General features: G+C 45.6%; 1 protein-coding gene and 1 pseudogene across 1 annotated transcript; both read left to right on the top strand.

Annotated features, from left to right (window-relative positions):
- The first annotated feature begins 1,566 nt into the window (after nucleotides 1-1,566).
- Nucleotides 1,567-15,307, top strand: LOC141568859 (NACHT, LRR and PYD domains-containing protein 1-like). Its single transcript, XM_074319739.1, has 5 exons — nucleotides 1,567-1,758; nucleotides 2,114-2,446; nucleotides 8,711-10,313; nucleotides 12,418-12,588; nucleotides 14,941-15,307. Coding segments are annotated over exons 1-5 (2,163 nt in total). The 5' UTR covers nucleotides 1,567-1,757; the 3' UTR covers nucleotides 14,996-15,307.
- On the top strand, nucleotides 15,122-22,006 carry LOC109438314 (actin, cytoplasmic 1; annotated as a pseudogene).
- The last annotated feature ends 1,008 nt before the right edge of the window (nucleotides 22,007-23,014 follow it).

Raw genomic sequence — 23,014 nt, 5'->3', positions numbered from 1 at the left:
TGACATTTGGGTTGGACCTTGAAAAATGAGTAGGGTTTTAGGAGACAAAATAAGAAAAAGGATAGGTCAACCTGTATTAAGCACCTATTAAGCGCTCCAGCAGCTGTGCTTACTGCATTCATGTGCATTATTTGGTTTCATACCCTAGGAGGTAGGCATTATTGCCCCTATTTTACAGACATAGACACTGAGGCCCAGCAAGCTAAGCGACTTGTCCAAGATGACAAAACTGCTAAAGGCAGAGCTGAACCTTCTGACTCCAAGTCCCATATCCTTTCCTCCAAACCTTGCTGGCCTAGAATTAAACGGAATGTGTTAGAAGAGGAAAACTCCTTGGCCCGGGTATCCAGAGATCTGGCTCCTGGTGCCAGCTTAGCTGCTGACCTGCTGTATCATCTGAGCAAGTCCTCTTGCTTCTCTGGGCCTCCACACCGCATTCTGCTGGCCCTCTTGATGTGCCCAAAATTAAAGGATAAGTCAAGGATTTCCATACTCCGTGCTGATAGCTTAGGGGCACTAAAGCGAACATGATCGCATCCATAGGTCAAGAAAAACAGGGACAGGTGACTGGGCCCCCAAGGGTTTTGCTTGGCTGGGGACATGGGTAAAGACAGACACTGGAGGAGTACATTTCTCTGCTACTGTTCTGCTCGATCAGCCCCTCTCTCCTTGGCCTTGACCTCCAGGCCTTCACAGTCTCCAAAGTTACCCAGAATTCTAGGAGACCTCTTGTGAAGTCACAAAAATATAAAAATATAAATCTTTGGTCTTTGTCTCAAGTTCCTGGCCCACAGCTCCTAAAACCCTTGGGATCTCTGGAGTGACAAGAGAGTGTTTTGTGTGCTGGTGAGAAGACTGGGGCTGGGGGCCTCTAGATAACTTCTGAATGGAGGCTGGTCACCAGAAAGACTGAAGCACCATGTCCAGGAAGAACAAATCCACCCTGCCTATGTAATGAAATCTCCATAAAATCCTCCAAAACTTGCAGTATGCACCTCTTGCATCGGGCTGTTCCTGAGGTCTATCCTTTCTAATCAACCAGTAAGCAGTGTTTTCCTGAGTCCTGTGAGTCATTCTAGCAAATTACCAAATCTGAGAGGTGGGGCGTGGGGAGCTCTGAATTTGTTACCAACTTGAACAGAAAGGTGAGCAATCTGGGATCTGAGGTGGGGAGCAGTCTTGTGGGACTGAGCCCTTAAACCCAAGGGTCCTGGCCTGCCTCTGAGTAGTTAGTGTCACAGTTGAGTTGTAGGACACCCAGCTATTGTCCAGAGAATTGGTGCCAGAATTAATTGGGGTGAGGAGGAAGTAAAACACTCACACCCCTCCTTCAGGCCATACCTCCCACCATACTTGGTCTCAGGACCCTTTATGGAAGTTTCAGATCTCTCTGATCATCACACCTCTTAGGGCAGCACTTTCTACTCCTGGCAAGTGTGGCTGTGGAATGTCCTCCAGTGCACTTACAGGCCATTTTTTATAAACGTCCTGGCCACTCCCTCCTCTGGCCACACACCCATGTGATTTCCTCTGGGTGATCTTTGTTCCCGCTCTGGCTAGGTGAGACTCTTCTTCCTGTTTGTGTCCCAGGGTATCAAGAGACCTGGGAAGGGGCAGCTCTAAGCTCATCCCTGGGTTCTGAAAGCCCACCATTTTCTCCACCTCTCCCACCACTCGATCTCCTGTCAGGATCGCAGCTCAAAGCTTGGTTGCAGGCGTCCAAGTCCCAGGAGAGGAAAGACTAAGGAGCTCAGAACAGTGAGTTTTCTGAACATTCTATCTTCCCATCCTCTCATTCCTGCCCCTTCACACTCCTGACTGACCCCTGGCTCCAACCCAGCAACCCAGTAACCTGACCTCTTCCAGTGTCTCCCAGCCTCCTCTGGGCTCCTGCTTCCTATGCCTTTTCCTACCAATCCCCTTCCCTCCCTTCTCCCAACACCATGTACTGGCAGATGCCCTGGGTTTTACAAAAGTGAGTTCTGAATCCTGAATAGGAGTTTACCAAGCAAAGAGAAATGACCCTAGTGGGACTCTTGCATTGGGCAGAGGAAGACTGATAGTCTCTGCCTTCCTGATACCCCTAACCACCCACCACTTACCCCTTCCCCAGTGAACATCCCCAAGAACCCCCGATCTGGGGCAGAGATGGCCAGTGGAGCAGACATAGTCAGTGGAACAGAGATGTACCTGAAGTCGGAGGTAATGGACGAGGAGGAGCTGAAGGGGCTCCAGCTGCAGCTGCCTGACAAGGAACTCTGTGAGCCTTCTCCCGGTGGGACCTCAGCTCAACCAGAGAAGGCAAGTGGCATGGAGGTGTCCTCACGCATGATGGCTCGATACGGAGAGCTGCAGGACCGGGACTTGGCACTCCACATCTGGGAGGAGCAGATGAACATGAGTGAGCCACATGCTCAGACCAGGAGCCTGATGGTCTCTGAGTCAAGTGAGTAGACAAATCTCCCTCTGCCTGCTGTCCATCTCCCGCTGCCCGGTACACATACGGAAACCCCCCCCCTCCATAGACCTTTCTCTGGGCAGTGACTCCAAGATCCAAGCCCATACTAGGCTGGAGTTAAGAGGCTTGCTGGGGGAGCGGTGACCTTGCTGGACCTCATTTCCAGCTAAGTGCATTCTCAGCACCCCATGTGGTCCTCACATTGCCTAGGAGGAAGTGCCTAGAGGGCCAGAGACTGGAGACTGACAATCAGAAGGCACCAGCAGGAAGGGTATGGGTTTCAGGCCCAGCTCCCAAGCAGGCACTTGCCTGACCTTGTGCTATAAGCATAGATGGGAGTCGGAGAGAAGCAGGTCCCAGTCCTGGCACTACCACATTGGGCAAGTCGCTTCACTGCTCTGTCTTTCCATCTGTAAATGGGAGAGTAACATCCTGCCTCCTGGACTATATGAGGGTTAAAGAGATCACCCATGTTAGACATTTAGCACAGAATCTAATTCCTAGTGGGTGCTCAATAAATAGGAGCTCTGTGCTATTATTGCTGCCACTGCTGATGTTATTAGTATCAGCAGCCATGGGTGGCAGAGGCTCTTAGCCCCACGTGGGAGAGCTGAGGCTCAGAGAGGAGTCATGACTTATATGGGAAGGTAGAGACAGAACCAGGACAGAGATGCACATTTCCTGGTCCCCACATTAGGACATTTTGCCCAGTAGTGTCAGGGCATCCTTCTCTGATGAGCATCTGGAGAGGTTGGGGAGGGCTGCAATGGGTTCACTGGTTTCTCCTGACCTATCTTAGCGAAGACAGGGTCTCTTGGTTTCTTGGTTCTTCTTGGTTGAAGAACCCCTGTTTAAGTCCCCTGGTTCCTGCCCCTCCCCTCTGGCAAGCCCCCAACCTCCTCATCTGCTTCTCACAGCCCAATATCCTCCATTCCTCTACTCCCCAATTGCACGCAAGCAGTAGGCCCCCATGGGGTTCACCTCCACCATGGTGCTGAAATTCTGTGACCCTGAGTTCCTGAGGCTCCTCCAGGACTTAGAGAGAAAGAATTAGAAACCCTGCCTCACACATCTGGACATAGGTGGAAAGTGAGGCTTACTATGTTGGCCCAAGGGCCCCAGGTGTAACTGCAAACCAGCCAGTTGGGTCTCACCCATGTGAGCCTGTAGCTGCATGGGGACCTGGGCAGAGGGAAACTACAGAAAAAAGAATGAGGAGCCAGGATTCGGTTGTGGGGTCAGTAGGCCTAGGAATAATCTTGCAGGAACATTTCAGTGATGAGATTACAACCACTCTGAATTGACAGATGGGTAAACTGAGACCTATGCAGGCCAGGCAGTGAGCGTTACCCAACAAGATGCCATGTGTGACATGGTCCTTGTCCAGATTGTAATCTCGGTAGACTCAGAAGGTCCTTGAAGTCAGGGTGGTCCAGAATGTTCCAAGGGGAGAGGACTTTGTTCTCCAGATGAAACCCAAGAGGAAGGTAAGCTTAATCCTCAGCCCAAGTCAGTTCCCTCTCCTGACTTCTCTTATTTGGGCCTCCACCATACTGAGTCGCCCAGGTTGTAAATCTCAGCTACTCCTTTTCCTCTTCAAAGTCCATGCTCACACAGCACTTGGAAACAGAACCAGGACTGGAACTTAGAATCACCCATTCCTGGTGCAGTGATTTCTACCTCCACCCTGCTGCTGCTTTGTGAAGGTTGCCAGCCCCGGCTTCCCTGTGCTCCTTTTCTCTTTCCTTTCCTTTTGTGCCAACTTTCACTCCTCCTGCTCCCAAGCCCTGGTCACCAGCTCAAGCTCCATTGTCTGATATAATTATAGCTACTCCTGCTCTCTTTTGGTTTTCATTTGCATTAAATATTTTCTCCATCCCTTTCCTTTAGAGTATATGTGTCCTTAAAACTGAAGTGAGTCTCTTGTAGGCAACATATAATCAGGTCTTGGTTTTTGGTTTTTTTTGTTGTCTGGGTTTTTATCCATTCAGTTGCTCTAGTCTTGTGATTGAAGAATTTAATCCATTTACATTTAAAGTAATTATTGATAGATAAGGACTTGTTAATTATTTGTCTAGTTATTTTATAGTTCCTTTCTTTCTCTCTTGCTGTCTGTCTGTGTGATTTGATGATTTTCTATAGTGGTATGCTTTGATTCTTTCTCTTTGTCTTTTGTGTATCTACTACTATAGGTTTTGCTTTGTGCCAATCATGAATCTTACATAAAACATCTCAAAGTTAAACTGTCTACTGTAAGCCGATATCAACTTAATTTCAATCACATACAAAAACTCTACTCTTTCACTCCATCACCCATATTTATGTTTTTGATGTCAAATTTCCATCGTTTATATTGTATATTCATTAGCACTTTATTGTAACTATAATTATTTTTAATACTTTTGTCTTTTAACCTTTCTACTAAAGTTATTTACATACCACTATTACAGTATATGATATTCTGAATTCGACTATATACTTACCTTCACCAGTGTGATTTATACTTTCACATGGTTTCCAGTTACTAATTAGCATCCTTCTATTTCAGCTTGAAGAACTCACTTTAGCAATCCTTGTAAGTCTAGTGATGATGAAGTCCCTCAGCTTTTATCTGGGAAAGCCTTTATCTCCTTCATTTCTGAAGCTTTGCTAAGTAAAGTATTCTTGGTTGACTTTTTTTTTTCCAGCACTTTGAATACATCATCCCACTCTCTCCTGGCCTGTGAAGTTTTTGCAGAGAAATCTGCTTCTAGTCTTATGGTGGGGTTCCCTGGTATGTGATGAGTCATATTTTTCTTGCTTTTTTCAAAATTCTTTGTCTTTGATCTTTGACAGTTTTATTACAATGTGTATAAGTGAAGTATTTTGGGGGTTGAAACTGTGTCAGGACCTGTGAGCTTCATCTACCTAAATGTCCATATCTATCTCCAGGTTTAGAAAGTTTTAAGCTTTGATTTCTTTAAATGACTTTTCCGACCTTTTATACCTCTCTTCTCCTTCTGGGACTCCCATAATGTGAATATTATTTTATTTGATGGTGTCCTGTAATTTACACAGGCTTTCTTCTCTCCTTTTAGAATATCTTTTTACTTTTTTCTCATCTGACTGGATAATTTCAAATGGCCTGTCTTTGAGATCACTGATTCTTTCTTCTACTTGATCAAGTCCATTGTTGATGCTTTCTATTACAATTTTCATTTCATTCATTGTATTCTTCAGCTTCAGAATTACTGTTTGGTTCTATTTTGTGATTTCTATCTCTCTATTGAACTTAATTTCTTCAGTATTGTTTTCCTTATTTCATTGAGTTGTCTATCTGTGTTCTCTTGTAGATGAGCTTCCTGAAAAAAAAATTTTTTTTAATTATTTGCCCAGTAATTTGCAGCAGATCTCCATTTCTTTGATGTCAATTACTGGAAAATTATTGTGTTCGTTTGGTGGTATCATGTCCTTGATTTTTCATGTTACATGTAACCTTATGTTGATGTCTATACATTTGATGAAGTACTTGCCTCTTCCAGGCTTTACAAATTCATTTTGGTGGGAAAGACATTTACCTGTGGATGGGTGTGATCATGCCACCTAGGTGGGGTATGACAGCTCTGGTTTGAGGAAGGTTCCAGTGTCATCCTTGTGCAGCTCCATCAGCTGGGGTCAGTGTCAGCAAAGATTTCAGTGATCCTCAATGGCTAAGACTGCTGCAGAACTCTTCATCACTTTTTCTCCCACAGCGGAGGAACCAAGAGGATCCCTCTTGGCACTGGGTCCTCCTTGCACACACCCTCAGGGTGATAATAGGTGTCTCACGCAGGTGCACATAGAGTGGCTTCAGAGCCAGAGTATAAAGCACAGGCACACACAAAGCATCCAGGACTCTGGAGTCCAGGGCGTGCATGTAGAATTAGGCGGAAGGAGGCTGGTCCCAGGGCAGTACAATAGCAGCTCCTTTTTTAGGGAGTGCAGTAGTGTCTCTCTCCCTATAAAGTCCACTGGGGAGAAGACCGTTAGTTTCCTAGGTGGCAAAAGCTGCCAGTGTCCACTGAAAAGCAGACCACTGGGTCCAAACTGATGAACACTACAGGGTCCTCTTCAATGAAAGCTGAGGTATGGCAGCTGTGTGGGTCATTGAGGCACTCAACAGCAAAGACTGCTGGATCCCTCTACAGATCATGCTATCAGGTACCACAATAGCACCCACCACTATAATGCTGATACTGGTAGCCACTGCACTTTTTCTTTGTTCCTAGCTATTTCAAGCCAATCTTCCAAGCAATACTTTCTGTCCAATTATTCTTCATTTTTGCTCCACTGTGTTGGCTTAAGTTCTTAATTGGACTCTTGAACCCTCCCCAGGCTATTTTCATTCGTGCATAGCTACCTAATGTTTTTTGTAGGAGGGGGAAACTGGTATCTCCTATTCCATGATCTTATTAAATTCTAAGGGTATTCTTCAAGTGGTAATCTTGAACAAAATAATATCCCAACAAAAGTTTTGTAGTGAGTGCAAAAACTACATGGTATGAATTTTGACATATGAAGAGTGCAGATAGGTAAAATTAATGTGTAAAGGACATGAAAGTAAATATTTTAAGCTTTGTGAGCCATATTGTCTCTATTGTAAATAATCAACTCTTCATGATAACCTGAAAGCAGCCATATATAATACATAAACAAATAGCTGTGGCTGTATTACAATGAAACTATTTATGGATGCTAAATCTTGAATTTTATATGATTTTCACATGTCATGGAATATTATTTTGATTTTTTCAACCATTTAATAATGCAATAATCATTCTTAGGTCACAGGTTGTACAACAGGTGGACAGCTGGTTTTGACCAGAGTTTGCCAACCCCTGGTCCAAAGCATAATATTAAAAATGTAACCTGTAGAGGTATTGGTGATAGGGGGAGGATTTTGAAAGTTTTATTAAATCAAGAGGAGTTAGATACATGGCATGCTAACAGATCCTTTGGAACCAGGATATAAGGGAAAACATAGCACCAAGAAGACCTAAGCCCTCTTTTGTCATCTCAGGCAAACACGGGACCTTGAGTGGGGTGACCCAGAGTGGCCTTCCTGACAGTCTTAGAAGATTTTCACATTGCCAGAAATGTTCTCACAAGAAACAATTAAAATGGATCTACAGGTCGTAATTTCAGAAGTAGGGGCGGCGCCCTGATACCTTAGTCTCATCAAGCTAAAGGTGAAAATTGGCCTCGTATACTCTGGACATCCAGCAGGTTTCCCAAGATGAACTGGGCTTCAGGATCCCAGATGAATCACTTACATCATCTCACCTAAGATGAGAAGTGAGAGGCATTCAAAATATGTCAAGAGGAAGAAGGGTTGTAACAGTTATTCCACTTAGAATCTGACTCAGATATGAGCTTGAGGTCCCTCCCTGGGGGACAATCCCTGACATGTGCTCAGCTCCTCAGTTCAAAAAGCACTTTCCTGACTGTCTAGGTGATTTCCCCAGACCCTAAGAGCAGACCTTAAGACAGGGTTGGAGTGCAGGTGGCTTATTCGAAAAGTGGTTTCCTGGAAGCACCAGTAGAAAGAGAAGTGAGACAGGGAAGAGGGAAACCAAAGTAACCTGTGTTATGGAGTAGTTTACCCCTGTGAGCAACTGAGATTCAATGCACTGAAAATCTCTAGGAGACAGTGTAGAACACACCTCAGAGTTTTCTCTCCTGGGGGCCAAGGAACTGCCATCTGTCATTGGTAGAAGACTCTTCCTGGAGCATTAACTCACCCAGCATTTCTGGCCTGTCCTGCTCATGGACTAAGAGAGACCCCTCAGATAGACAAGCACAGGTGCTTACAAAAGGATACCCTTGGCATGTGCTTCAATGGTGGGTACAGAGGGGGTGCTGTCAGGAACCAATTGAATCTGCTACATCATCCATTATCTCCTTCACTGTACCATGACCATGTATAAGGAGATGTCATAATCCCCATTTTATGGATGATAAAGCTGAGGCTCAGTCATGAGTTTAATGAGAACAAAAAGTGGTAGAAATCACACAGGACATATGATTTGCTCAGGTCAAGACTTGAGCTTGGAACTTCTCACCCAGAGCCCATGTTCCTTTCACTGATGTGGCAAAAACATACAAGTATCAGAAGCCAGAACAGTGGGTAGCTTGGAGTGGGTGCCTTAAAAACTTGTTCAATGAAGGAAGGAAGGGACAAATGAACAAACGTATCCTATACCTTTATGTTCCATCTTTCCCTCCCTTACTTAGAAATCCCAGAAGAATACCAGAACCAAAGGAAAGAGAAGCCCTGCCCCATACAGTCATGGAAGAATGAGAATTTCCAACAAAAATTCATCCAGCTGTTACTTGTACACAGATCTCAACCCAGAGACTATAAGTTCCTGTTCTGGGAAGGAAAACATGAGATGGTGGTAGAGGAGCAAGGACATTTGATTGGGATGGGAGACTTATTTGGCCCAGGCCTGAGTACGCAGAAAGAGTCTCGTACAGTCATACTGCATGGGGTTGCTGGAATCGGGAAGTCAACACTGGCCAGGCAGGTGAAGAGAGAATGGGAAGAAGGCCGGCTGTACAGGGACCGCTTCCAGCATGTTTTCTACTTCAACTGCAGAGAGCTGGCCCAGTTCAAGGCAATGAGTCTCAGACAGCTCATCACAAAAGACTGGGCTGGCCCCACAGATCCCACTGGACAGATCCTGTCTCAGCCGAAGCAGCTGCTCTTCATCCTTGATAATTTAGATAAATCGATGTGGCACTTGAAGGGGCAGAATTCTCAACACTGTCTGCACTGGAACCAGCCTCACCAGGTGCCCACACTACTGGGCAGTTTGCTGAAGAAAACTTTACTTCCCGAGGCATCCCTGCTGATCACAGCTCGGATCACAGATCTGTGTAAGCTCATTCCTTCTTTAAAGCATCCACGCTGGGTGGAAGTCCTGGGTTTCTCCGAGTCTGCCAGGAAGGAATATTTCTTCAAGTATTTCACACATGACAGCCAAGCGATTAGAGCCTTTAGCTTTGTTGAATCAAACCAGGCACTCTTGACCATGTGTCTCATGCCCTTGGTGTCCTGGCTGGTCTGCACTTGCCTGAAGCAGCAAATGGAACAGAGGCAACAACTATCACTGACATCCCACACCACCACAGCCCTCTGTCTGCATTACTTTTTCCATGTCCTCCAAGCTCAGTCTCTCGGGACTAAGCTGAGGGACCTCTGCTCTCTGGCTGCTGAGGGTACTTGGCAAGGAAAGACCCTGTTCAGACAAGGGGACCTCAGGAAACATGGATTAGATGAGGCCATCACCTACACTCTCTTAAAGATGGGTGTTCTTCAAAGGCACCCCACTTCTCTGATCTACAGCTTCATTCACCTGTGTTTCCAGGAGTTCTTTGCAGCACTGTCCTGTGCATTGGAGGAGGAAAGAACCAGAGGTTTGAGAAAGTTGACAGACATGTATCAGACAAATTCTCCATTTGGGATACCAACCACATGTTTCCTATTTGGCCTTCTGAGTGAGCATGGGGTGAGAGAAATGGAGAGCATCTTCAAATGCAAGCTATCTTGGGAGAGGCATAGGCAACTGCTACATTATGCTAGACAAGAGCTCCAGCGCAGAAATTCCTCCCTGCCACCATATTCTTGGCAGTTGCTCCACTGTTTGTATGAGATTCAGGATGAGAAGTTCCTGAGACACATGTTGACCCCTTTCCAAGGAACGAGGGTGCACATCCAAAATGATATGGAGCTCCTGATGTTCACTTTCTTCTTTAAATACTACTGCGCGAAGAGTCTTCACCTGAATGATGGTGGACAATACAGACAAGCACAGATGCCCTCTGATGTCGTTCTGTGAGTACTTCCCCCCTTTCCTCTCTCCAGCTTATCTGTCATTCCACCATCTCGGACACTGGAAGCATTCTCACTAAGCCTGGTCCCAGGGGCTAAAGACTGAGGTCACCAGTGACTTCTAACTGCCAAGTCTGACCACCATTCTCTGTCCTCCTAGATCCTCTGCAGCAGCGTCTGACCGTGTGACCTGCCCTGCCCGCTTCTGGGTATATTGATATGGCCTGGCCTTGTTCTGCTGCTTCTCTTCCTGCCTCTGTCATGACCGCCATTTTCTCTCCTGGATGCCCTTCCACCATGATGCTGATGTCAGCTCCCCTCCACACAACCCACCTGCCTCTGTTTCTCTCTCTTAACATGTTTTCCTCCAAGCAGCAGCTCACTCAGCTGCTTCAGGCACCACCTTGATGGCTGTGGACTATGACATTGACCCAGAGATCTACTCCATCACCTCAAAATGTATGTGTCTGGAAAGGAGTCTCTATTTTTTCCTGCAGAACTGACTTCCTTGTTTGTGTCAATGATGCACTATTACCTCAGACACTCTGCCTAAAACCCACCATCTGAATATGACAGAGTAGCTTTCTCTAACCACCCTCCAACCCCAGCAACACCATCAACTTCCCCATCCAGGTTGCCCCACCTCAGTGGCAGTACTGATCATTTAATACTTTTATGTGTCTATCTCCTCTTCAGATGATTCAGTCCATAAATATTTGCTAAACACTGATTTTATGCCGGGCCCTACAGATCACAGATTAATAAAGCACATCCCTGCCCTCAACAAACTGAAAATCGGGAGGAGAAAACAGATATCCATCCAACAACTAGAATACAGTGCAAAGCCTATGATAAAAGAGGCATGGACAAGGTGGGATGGTGGCCCAAAGAAGGGAGTGATCACACGAGTGGACCAGAAAAGGACAGAATCTCAGAGGAAGAAACACTGGATTTGGGTTTTTTATTTTCAGATTTTTTAAGTTTTTTTCTCACAATAAACTCATGTTCTTTGTAGAAAAATAAGGATAGTAAATTAGCAAAGAGGTGAAAATTAATATCAACCAGAATTTCATTACTCAGAAGTGACCATCATTAGGAATTGGGGTATATCCTCTAGTCTTTTTTCTATGAACATTTCTAGAGCAAAACTGAGCTATACTGTATATTTTATTTTATAGTCAGCTTTGTTTCTTTATTTTTATATTAAGACTCTCTTCTCATGTGTTGAAGTAGCCTGATACAACATCATTTTGAATGACCATATGATATTCCACAGGGAAGGTGCCACAACTGATTTGACCATCCCTCCATTTTGAGGTACTTAGGTTATTTCTAGTTGTTCATGGTTATAAAGGTGAACTGGTCCTTAAAGTACCTGGGTACAGGTGTGGCAAATGCTAGTGGCCTTCAGAAGTGTCCTGCGCAGGCACAGAGACAGAGGCCAGGTGCGGAGCAATGGGGCAAGGCACGAGTGTTTGCAAGGGACAGGGGTAGATGGAGCCTGGAGAGTGTCCCATGGGAAAGTCAGAGGCTGCAGCTGCTGAGGGGAGGGAGATTTTAGAGGTGTCGAGTCAGGCAGACAAGGCAGAGAGAATAGCAAGGAGGCTCCTGCAAACAAACAAAAAGTCCAGGAAGAAATGATGAAGATTAGCCAAAGGCTGTGGGAAAGGACAGGAGGACCAAACCAAGATAGTAAGGATGGGGAGGGCCAGGTATCTGGTTTATAATTAAGCAATGTGCATTTTGAATAATAAATGTTTTTTTCTTTCAGTCCCTCTGATTAAAGATTAATGATGGCAATTATTGACCGAAATGAAAAGTTTAAAAATGTATTATGCAAATTTCCCAAAATGAAATACATGTTTTAAAGAAATCAAATAATTAAACTTTCAAATGATGAGTTTTTGGTACCATTGCAGCATGTATATGTCTGGAGCTGTTAAAGCTTAAATTTGGGGGATACTCTGTAATATCTTGACATCCTTACAAAACCCTCTCCAGTAGGAACTCTCACAGGGGCAGAGCCCCACTGTGTCGTGCTGGGCTGTGCACCTAAGGCCCTGCACACACAGCTCACATCTCTCCTGTCCCTCTCTCCCTTCCTCAGGTCCAGCTGGGTCCCATTCACAGATGCCTGGTGGAAGATTTTCTTCTCCATTCTCAAAGTCAGTGGAAGCCTCAAGGAGTTGGACCTGAGTGGAAACTTCCTGAGTTGCTCTGCAGTACAGAGTCTTTGTGAGGCCCTGAAATGTCTTCACTGCCGCCTGAAGACCCTGCGGTGAGTCTGGCCTGGGTTCTGTTCTAAAACAGGGATAGACAAGAGATCCAAGATAGAACCCATGTCTCGGATGGGTGGTTGATCTTTGTAGTCAACAAATATTCATTGGGCACCTCTCTGGCCATGCACTGTACCAGGGGCCAGTGCTACTATAGTGAGCAAACACAGACAGGATTCTTTTATTCTAGAGCTTGCAAGAGACTGATGTTAACCACACAAATGTATAATTATTAGCCCAGATAAGGGTTTCCAGTGGAAAATTTCCTTAAGAAAGTAAAGCTTGAAGGACATCTGAAGAATATTGAGGATTTACCTAAGTGACACAGGAGAGAAGAAAGTCCCAGGCAGAGGGAACAGCATGTACAAAGGCCCTGTGGCAGGAGGGAAGATGGGCAGTCATGGAACTGAAAGCAGTCCCATGAAACCAGAGGATGGAGAGAAAAGGAGCGACGAGGCTACAGAGATCAGCAGGAGACAGACTATGCCAGCTTTCATGGGTCCTGTGGGAATTTAAGGGTTTTTTCCTAATGCAATAGAATTTTAAGCAGAAAGTTGATGAGATAAGTACGTTTTCAAAGTAGAAACAGCCAGCAATGTGAAAAATGGTTTGGAGGAGAGTAAAAGTAGAGGTTGGGAAACCAGTTCAGAGGAAAGTGTCAGTAGTTCCTGTAAAGATGGTGAAAGCTCGGACTAAGGAAAATTAAGTAATTTCTGCAAGAGATGGTGATATCTCAGACTACAATGTTGGCCATGAAAATGGAAAAAAGTGAATGGATTCAAGAGATCTAAAAAAAAAAGTAAAAGCTTCCAGACTCAGTAACGGATTGGATTTATGGAGAAAGTGAGATGGAGATATATAGGATAATGTAGGTCTCTGGCCAGAGAAACTCATGGGACAGTGGCACCTTCACTAAGATCAGAAATACTGGAAGAGGAGTGGGTGGGGGGAGGGATGTCATGAGTGTGATTTTGTGAATGTTTATTTCAAGTTCCTTTGAGGTATCCAAGTGGAGAGGTCAAGCAGATAATAAATAAAGCTCTATGCAAAAATAAGATTGCCCCATAAAACAAATAATGTAATGAAATTAGAAGTCCATAACAAAAGGAAATTTAGGAAATTCACAAACACACAGAAATAACACAACATACTCCTAAAAAAACAATGGGTCAAAGAAGAAATCACAAGGAAAGTTAGAAAATACTTTGAGATTAATGAAAACAAAACAAAACAAAAAACCACAACATACCAAAACTTATTTGATGCAGCTCAATCAGTAGTTAGAGGCAAATTTATAGTTATTGATGCCTAGATTTTAAAGGAAGAATGGATACAACCACACACCCATTAGAATGGCCAAAATCCAGAACACTGACACCACCAAATGCTGACAAGCATGTGGAGCAACAGGAACTCTCATACATTGTTGTTGGAAATGCAAAATGGTACAGCCACTTTGCAGTGCACTACAAAACTAAACACACACTTGCCATACGATCCAGGAATTGTGCTGCTTGATATTTACCCAAATGAATTGAAAACCTATGTCTACACAAAAACCTGCACACCAATGTTTATAGCAGGCATGCAAAAACTTGGAAGGAACCAAGACATCCTTCAGTAGGTGAGCAGATATATAGTGGTACATACATATAATGGAATATTATTCAGCATAGGGACAAAAAAAATGAGCCACAAAAATAAGAAAACACATGGGGAAAGCTTAAATTCATATCAGTAGGTGAAAAAAAGACAATCTGAAAAGGCTACATACTATATGATTCCAACAATGTGACATTCTAAAAAAGGCAAAAATATGTAGAGAGTAAAAGATCTGTGGTTGCCAGGGGCTCCGGCGGAGGGAAGGATGAACGAACAGAACACAGTGACTCTTTTGTATGACACTATAATTGTGGATACATGTCATTTTATATGCGTATTTGTCAAAACCCATAGAATGCACAGCACCAAGAGTGAACCTTAATGAAAACTATGGACTTTGGATAATTATGATGTGTCAGTGTAAGTTCACTGATTGCAACAAATGTCCCCTCTGGTGCCAGGTATTGATAATGGGAGAGACTGTACATGTGGTGACAGGAGTATATAGGAACTCTCCATGCTTTTGACCAATTTTGCTGTGAACCTAAAACTATTCTTTAAAAAAAAAAAGTGTATGTAAGAAAAAAGGAGGAAATGTGGAAGAGGACGAAGAGGAGGAGGAGATGAAGAGGAAGGAGCTCAAATCAATAATTTAACCTTCCCCTTTAAGAAACTTTAAAAAACCTGCCTGGTTGCAGCTGGCTCCCTCTCCTTGTCTTCTTGTTGTTCTGTTGTCTGTTCCTCTGCCCCAGGACCGCCGCCTCCACTGATCACAATGGAAGAAGAAAGCACTGCACTCGTCATTGACAATGACTCTGGCATGTGCAAAGTTGGCTTTGCTGGGGATGATGCTCCCCGGGCTGTGTTCCCATCCATTGTCGGGCGTCCCTGACACCAGAGCATCATGTGAGCAAGGGGCAGAAAGACAGAGACATGGGTGGCAAGGCCCAGAGCAAGTGTGGCATCCTGACCCTCAAGTACCCCATCGAGCATGGCACCATCACCAATTGGGTTGACATGGAGAAAATCTGACACCACACTTTCTATAATGAGTCGTGTGTGGCCCCTGAGGAGCACCCTGTGCTGCTGACTGAGTGCCCCCTGAATGCCAAGGCCAACCGTGAGAAAATGACTCAGCTCATGCTCAAGACCTTCAACACTCCAGCTATATACGTGGCCATCCAGGCAGTGCTGTCCCTGTACGCCTCTGACTGCCCCCAGTATTGTTATGGACTCTAGGGATGGGGTCACCCACACTGTGCCCATCTACGAGGGGTACGCCCTCCCCCACGCCATCCTGCATCTGGACCTGGCTGGCCGGGACCTGACCGACTATCTCATGAAGATCCTCACAGAGCGTGGCTACAGCTTCACCACCACTGCTGAGCAGGAAATCATGTGTGACATCAAGGAGAAGCTCTGCTATGTTGCCCTGGACTTTGAGCAAGAGGTGGTCACCACTGCATCCTCCTCCTACTTGGAGAACAGCTATGAGCTGCCTGGCAGGCAGGTGAGCACCATCAGCAACGAGCGCTTGCAGTGTCCAGAGGCGCTCTTCCAGCCTTCCTTCCTTGGTGTGGAGTCCGGCAGCATCCATGAGACCACGTTCAACTCCACCATGAAGTGTGACATTAACATCAAGAAGGACCTGTATGCCAACACTGCTGTCTGGTGGGACCCCCATGGACCTCATAATCGCCAACAGAATGCAGAAAAAGATCACAGCCCTGGACCCCAGCACAATGAAGATCACGCTCACCACCCCGTCAGAGTGCAAGTACTCGGTGTGGATCAGGGACTCCGTCCTGGCCTTGCTGTCCACCTTCCAACAGATGTGGATCAGCAAGCAGGAGTACAACAAGTCGGGCCCCTCAATCGTCCATCACAAATGCTTCTAAATGGATGGTGAGCAGATACATAGCACTTGCTGCGTGAGTTCATCAGAAGTATAAGTTTGCCCTGGCAAATGTATGCACCTCATACTAGCCTCGTGAAACTGGAATAAGCCTTTGAAAAGAAATCTGTCCTTCAAGCTTGTATCTGATATCAGCACTGGATTGTAGACTTGGTTGCTGATTTTGACCTTGTAGTCAAGTTAACTCTTCCCTTGGTGCGTGTTTAATACCCTGTACATATATTTGATTTAAACCCGTCGTACATGCGACTCAGTCACTTGGTGGCTGAAGCGAAAACATGTTTAAGCAAGAGAAATCCAGTGGCTCGATAATCTGTAAGACCACGCATTTCTTGATCTGTGCAGGATATTAATGTGGAAGAGCTACCTATTCCAGGGTTTCTCTAGAGGCCAGCAAGAGTCACTTCTATCCTGCTGGTCTAATGGGGGTGGGAGGGTCTGGGCATTAGGATCCATTTTCATTTTTTAGCTGATGTTTTCCTGCCAGAACACTGTGGGTTATTACTTGCCTTGAGTTGGAAAACAGTTTGCATTCACACCTGTAAATGTATTCATCCTTTTCATTTATGTAAGGTTTTTTATGCAATTCTCAATTCTTTAAGAGATGACAACAAATTTTGATTTTCTACTGTCATGTGAGAACATTAGGCCCCAGCAACATGTCATTGTGAGGAAAATAAAGTACTGCAGTTAAAAAAAAGGGGGGGGAGAAGTGGGGGGACAAACAACCAAAAGCTAGCTGAAGAAAGCAAACAATACTGAAAATAATGAAACCAAAAGTCTTTTCTTTGAAAATACCAACAAAATTGACGAACTTTTAGCTAGACTGACTAGGATAAAAAGAGAGATTTAAATTGCTAAAATCAGGAATGAAAGAGAAGACATCACAATTGACCTCATAGAAAAACTTTAAAAGAACTTTAAGGGAATATTATGAAATACTGTAAGCCAACAAGTTAGATAACCTAAATGATATGGACCATCTTCTAGAAAAACACAAACTACTTGAAACTGACTCAGGAATAGAAACATCTGAATAAACCAGATGTAAGAGATTGAATTAGTAAACAAAACCTTCCTACAAAGAAAAGCCCAGGTCCAGATGGCTTCCCTAATTAGTTCTACCACATATTTAAAGAAGAATTAACACCAATGTTCTCAAACTCTTCAAAAAAATACAGAAGGAAATAGTTGCCAACTTATTCTTTGAAGTCAGCAGTACCCAGATATCAAAATCAGACAAAGACAAGAGAATCACAAGTAATAAAATAAACTACAAACCAATACCTCTTATGAATATAGATACAAAAATCCTCAACAAAATACTAAAAGCCTATAAAAAGGATTGTACATCATGACCAAGTGGGACTTATCAGCATTGCAAAGTTGGTTTAACCCAGGAAACTCGATTAATGAAATAATCATGTTAATAGACAAAAATCACGTGGTCATCTCAATAGATGCAGAAAAAGCAGCTGACAATCAAACATCTTTTCATATTAACAATACTCAACAAATTAGGAATACAAGAGGACTTTCTCAGCCTGATAAAGAACACCTATGAAAATCCACAACTAACATTATACTTAATGCTGAAAGACTGAATGCTTTCCCCCTAAGACTGGACCAAGATAAAAATTTCCGCTTTTGCCACTTCTGTTCAGTATTGCAATGAAGGGTCTAGTTGGGGCAATTAGGCAAGAGAATGAAATAAAATCTTGCAGATTATAAAAGAAAAAGTAAAACTATCTCTATTGGCAGGTGATGTGCTCTTGTATGTAGAAAATCCTGTCACTGAGAGATCCAAGATGGTGGACTAGATAAACACTGTGCCTGCTTCCTTCCATGAACATATTACAATTACAACTAAATTATAGAACGATCAACCTGGAGAACCATCTGAAGTCTAACTGAACAGAAGTTTTATAACTAATGATATAAAGAAAAAGCTATGACGAGACTGGTAGGAGGGACATAGATGAGGAATGGGCCCCAAACCTCTGAGTGACAGTTGAGAATCAGGAGGGATATCCCCATCGAGGAGGTTCCCCGCAGAGGAGCAAGGGGCCCCAGCTCTACACCCGTCTCCCCAGACTGAAGTACTGGTTCTGGGAAGAGCAGCCCCCACAACTTCTGGCTGTGAAAAACAGTAGGAATTCCAACTGTCCAAGTGGGATGGAAGGCTGTGAGAAACACAGAAGTCCTCTTACATGGCCTGCGCACGGACTCACTTGCTTGGCCACAGCCACTCACCTTGGAGTGGAGTCCAGCAGAGGGACGATGACTCAGAAGGCATCAGAGACTTACGGTGGGGGGAGGGGGGAGGCAGACAGGTGTGTGGCTTTGGGGGCGAACTGAAGGACAATTGGCGTTTTGCCTGTGTGAGGTCCTCCTCCCATGCAGCTGGCAGGCGGGCGCCATATTTCCTGTGTTGATCCCACCCCCACCACGGCCAAATCTGAATCTGATCGGCCTGATGAGCTCCACTGCTCCACAGCTGCTGACTCACTGGAACCCTGCCCCGTACAACTCCCCCAACACTGAAGGCACTTTCTCCCCAAGCAGGCAGCTCCACCTGCATTGCATGCTTTCTTGGAAAACTATTGAAGTCCTCACGACCCAGGTGGGTGGCAGCTGGCCTCAGTGTGCCCTGAGACTTTTGCTAAGTAGCTCCAGGCTCAGCACTTACACCAAACCAGGATTTACATTAATCTGGTAACCACAACTCTTCCCACTCTAGTGATTCCCTGCAACCCTGCCTCACCCAAACTGCATACCTCACGAGGCTCTATCAGCAGCTGAATCTTAAGGGAGCAGGCAGGTGGAAGTAGGCCTCAGGGTGTCCTGGCTTTTTGCAGAGCTACCCCAGGCCCTGTACTGGTGGCAGACATCCTCGGTTCATAGCATAGCCTCTCCCACGTGCCTCCAGGTTTAGAACATAAGCAGTGAACAACCACGGGTCACTTTGTAGCTCCTACCAGGTAGTCCCTGAACAGTCACAGGCAGTAGGTGATCTGGGCCTGCACCAAAGCCCCTCCCAAGAAGCCCCAGAACCAACATACTTGGAGGTCGGCTTCAGACCACAGCAGAACACCACCCAATTAGCCCCACAAGCAGCATATACAAAGGGTGGTCTCAACAGGCACCAGAGCCCATTGGGGCAAATCCCACACATTGGGATAAGTCCCCTACCACCACAGCAGCAGCCCATAAGCTGAGGATGTGGCCAAACTTCACAGCCCATCAGCCTAAGGATCAATCTCACTCACTGACGTGCCAATAGCAACCAAGGCTCAACTATAACAGGAGGGCTCACACAACCCCCACAAGGGACATTCCTGGAGCACCTGAAGCAGGTAACTAGGGAAACTATGCCACTGGGCCCCACAGGACTCCTACTACATAAGGCCACCCAGCCAAGCCTGGGAGAAATAGCAAATCTACCTAATACATAGAAACAAACACAGAGAGGCAGCGAAAATGAAGAAACAAAGAAATCGCATCCCAAGCCCCCTCCTTGCAGGCACCTGCCAAGATTTCATCACAGCTCCAGACCCAAACAACACCCTCCTTTGGGGTGTCCCAGAGGCTCTTCAAACTCAGTGTTTTCTAAACTAGACTTCCTCCTTAACCAGACAAATCCTGCTCCTCCTGTCAGGACCAGCTGGATAATTTGAAGGACCCTGTACAAAATGAAAATGCAGTGCCCTTGCTCAAACATCAGGGGGAAAAAGTGCGATTAAAAGTGTTAAGATATAAAGCTTTTTTCTCCTCCACCCCAGACTCTCTCAACCTATCATGGTGCTTTTTATTTGCTGTTTAATATTGCACTCCCTTGGCACGCAGATGCATGCAGACTCTTGCAGGTACCAGGGGACCTGGCCACATCAATGTGACCACAGCCCATCAGATGCCAGGTTTCTCCTCCCACCAGCATCCAGACTCATGCACCGTGCCCTAGAATGGGTGGAAAAGTCAAGCCAGACTCCCCTTCCTGTGGCCCACCACCCTGACCCGCAGCAGATGGATGACCCCCCCATTAGGGTATTGCCAGGATGCACTAGGTATCTGGATCCACCGAGGGTGAGAGACTTGCCCCCAACAAATCACCGAAGGTGCCATGATGCTGCATTATGCACAACTCCAAGATGCCAACCCAGATCCTCACCATGTGTGACTGACACTCCCATGGGGACAATGGTCGATGGGCAGAGGGGAAGTCTGAGTTGAGCCCCATGGCATTAAGTGGAAGGGAACTAGTTGGCCAAGAACTCTTCCTGCGGAGGTATGGAGGTGGCAGAAGACGGGAACACGTGAGCTGAGTCTCCATTATCCCATCAGTCTTCACTTACAAAAATAAATTGAAAGATAAAATTAATAAGAAACTCAACATGGTGACCACAGGGCGTTAAACCCCAAGCATGGGGCCACGGGCAACTGCACTGGCTGTATGTCTATGAGGCTGACCCTGCCTCCTCTCACACTGATTCTCTCAGTGAGTGGCCACAGCATCAACTCTGTATCTAATGTAGAGAAGCTTCCCTGGCCCCTCATCTAGAGAGGCACCGAGTACTGTTGGATATGCCAGAAACACCTACCATAGCCAGTGCTCTGAGTCCACTGCTTATCTCATCCTCTCTCATCCGGACCACCTGCTCCCTGCCTCGCCCCATCCAACCATCCTCCACTCACTGTCAGGGATCTTTCCAAAGCAAAGCAACACATCAATACCCTCCTCAAGAACTGTCACTGGCTCATCACTGCCACCTGAACAAGGTCCAAACATCTAATAAGGACATCCAACCCTACCACTATCTTGATATTTTCTAGCTTTAGCATAAAACTTTGTCTCCTCTCTTGGAGCCTTTATGCCAACGTCACTATACTAAACACATGCTGCAGTTTTTATCCACTGTGCCAGCCAGAAGTGTCTCCTCCCACCACTCTCATTTAGGTGAATTCCTACTCATCACTCATACTTCTTCTCCTTCCCTGTTCTGAATTCACCCCTTATTCCTCTGCTTTCAATTGTACCTGACCTGCCCCTCTTGACACTATTTCTTTCCTTTATTCACCACATACTTATTAAGTGTCTACTATGTGCCAGACACTGAGTAAGGAAAACGGGCAAAACTCCTTCCTCATAGAGATTACATTCTGGAAGCGGGGGACAAAAAGCAAATAAGTAAAATATATTGTATGTGATCTGGGTTATAGAGAAAAGTAAAGCAGAAAGGAGTAGAGGATGGGGCTGGGTGTGCAATTTTAAATAGTGAACGGGGTGAGGCAAGATTTCACCAAGCTAACTTTTAAGCAAACACCTGAAGCAGGTGAGTGAACAAGCCATGAAATATCAAATGATAATATTGTTTCTGGCAGAAGAAACAGCACGTGCAATGGTCCTGAGGTGGCACCATGCTGGAGTATTTAAGGAACAGCAAGGAGACCAGTGAGGATGCAGACAAAAAGGATATGAGATGAGAACAGAGATGACAAGGAGCCAGATCTTCAGTGTCCCATAGTCAAGGACAATGACCTTGAATTTAACCCTGATGACATGGGAAATCATAGGAGGCTTTTCATTAAAAGAGATCTGAAACTGGCTCACTGTTATTTGTTTCTATGTTCCTCCCCCAGCATCTATGCATTTCTGGGGGCCTGAGGGATCTTACTGACCTCTGCCTGGCACAGAAGAGGTGTTCGATGGGTACTTGTCGGTGTTTGTGGGATCAACAGGTGAGTAAACTCAAGGCCATTGGTGCGTGTCTCCCACAGGTTGGCCAGCTGCGGCCTCACAGCAGAAAGCTGCAAGGACCTTGCCTGTGGGATAAGTGCCAGAAGCACCCTGATCAACCTGGATCTGAGCTTCAACATGCTTCTGGACGCCGGAGCTAAGCACATATTCCAGAAGCTGAGAGAGTCAAGCTGCAAGCTTCAGCAACTGCTGTAATTGCTCCCATTGACAGTACTTTTGTTTTTTTGGGGGGTGGGGAGGGAGGTGGCACAGGAGGCCAAGGGAGCTGCCCTAAGACAATGGGACAGAGAGAAGGAGAGAGTTTGGCTGGATGAGGTGGGGGAAGGGCAGATAGATGCCCTTAGTTTTGAAACCCACCAAAGCAGCCCATATCAGCTAACTGGCCCTTTGGCAGGGTGAATGTAGTTAACAATTTGACACAGGTGTACAAGTGGAACGTTGGGTAAATTAATCATATAAGGTTGAGGATTAGGCAGGATTTGTGAGAATTACACAGGAGTGAAAAAGGGAGGCTGCCTACATCCTGAGTGGCTCCTTGGCTACCAGAGAAAATGAAACCCTCCCAGGTTACTACATGCCAGACGTCTTTTATCTTCCTTTAATGTCACCAAGGACCCCCCCCAAGGGCCACAGACCCTCATTACCCTAAAGAAAGGGCCCTCAGGACAATAATGTGGGCCTGTGTGCGTTTCTCCCACAGGCTGGTCAGCTGTGGCCTCACATCCAGCTGCTGCCAGGACCTGGCCTCCATGCTCAGTGCCAACTCCAACCTGACACAGTTAGACCTGCAGCAGAATGACCTGGGTGACCTCGGCATCAGGCTGCTCTGTGAAGGGCTCAGGCAGCCTACCTGTCAACTCAGGCTCTTGAAGTAAGGCCTTTTGGGTATAGGGCAGGGAAGGGGAGGAAGGGGGTGGCAAGGGATGCTGGTGCCCTGGAATTGGACAGGGAACGTAAAGGAACAGGTGGTCAGCTTAGATTTCTTACCAGCTCTGCTACATACTTAGGCCATGAGATTTAAGCAGGTCTTCATCTCAGACTCTTCTATACAGTTTCTTCATCTGTATAATGGGACAATCATATCCACCTCTTAGACTGTGATGAAATAAAATGCATGTAAAACTAGGGTAGTGCTGGGAAGACAGTTGAAAGGATC

The sequence above is a fragment of the Rhinolophus sinicus genome, linkage group LG15 (assembly GCF_036562045.2).
Source record: "Rhinolophus sinicus isolate RSC01 linkage group LG15, ASM3656204v1, whole genome shotgun sequence".
Taxonomy (NCBI): Eukaryota; Metazoa; Chordata; class Mammalia; order Chiroptera; family Rhinolophidae; genus Rhinolophus; species Rhinolophus sinicus.
This window is presented reverse-complemented; position numbering and strand designations above follow the sequence as displayed.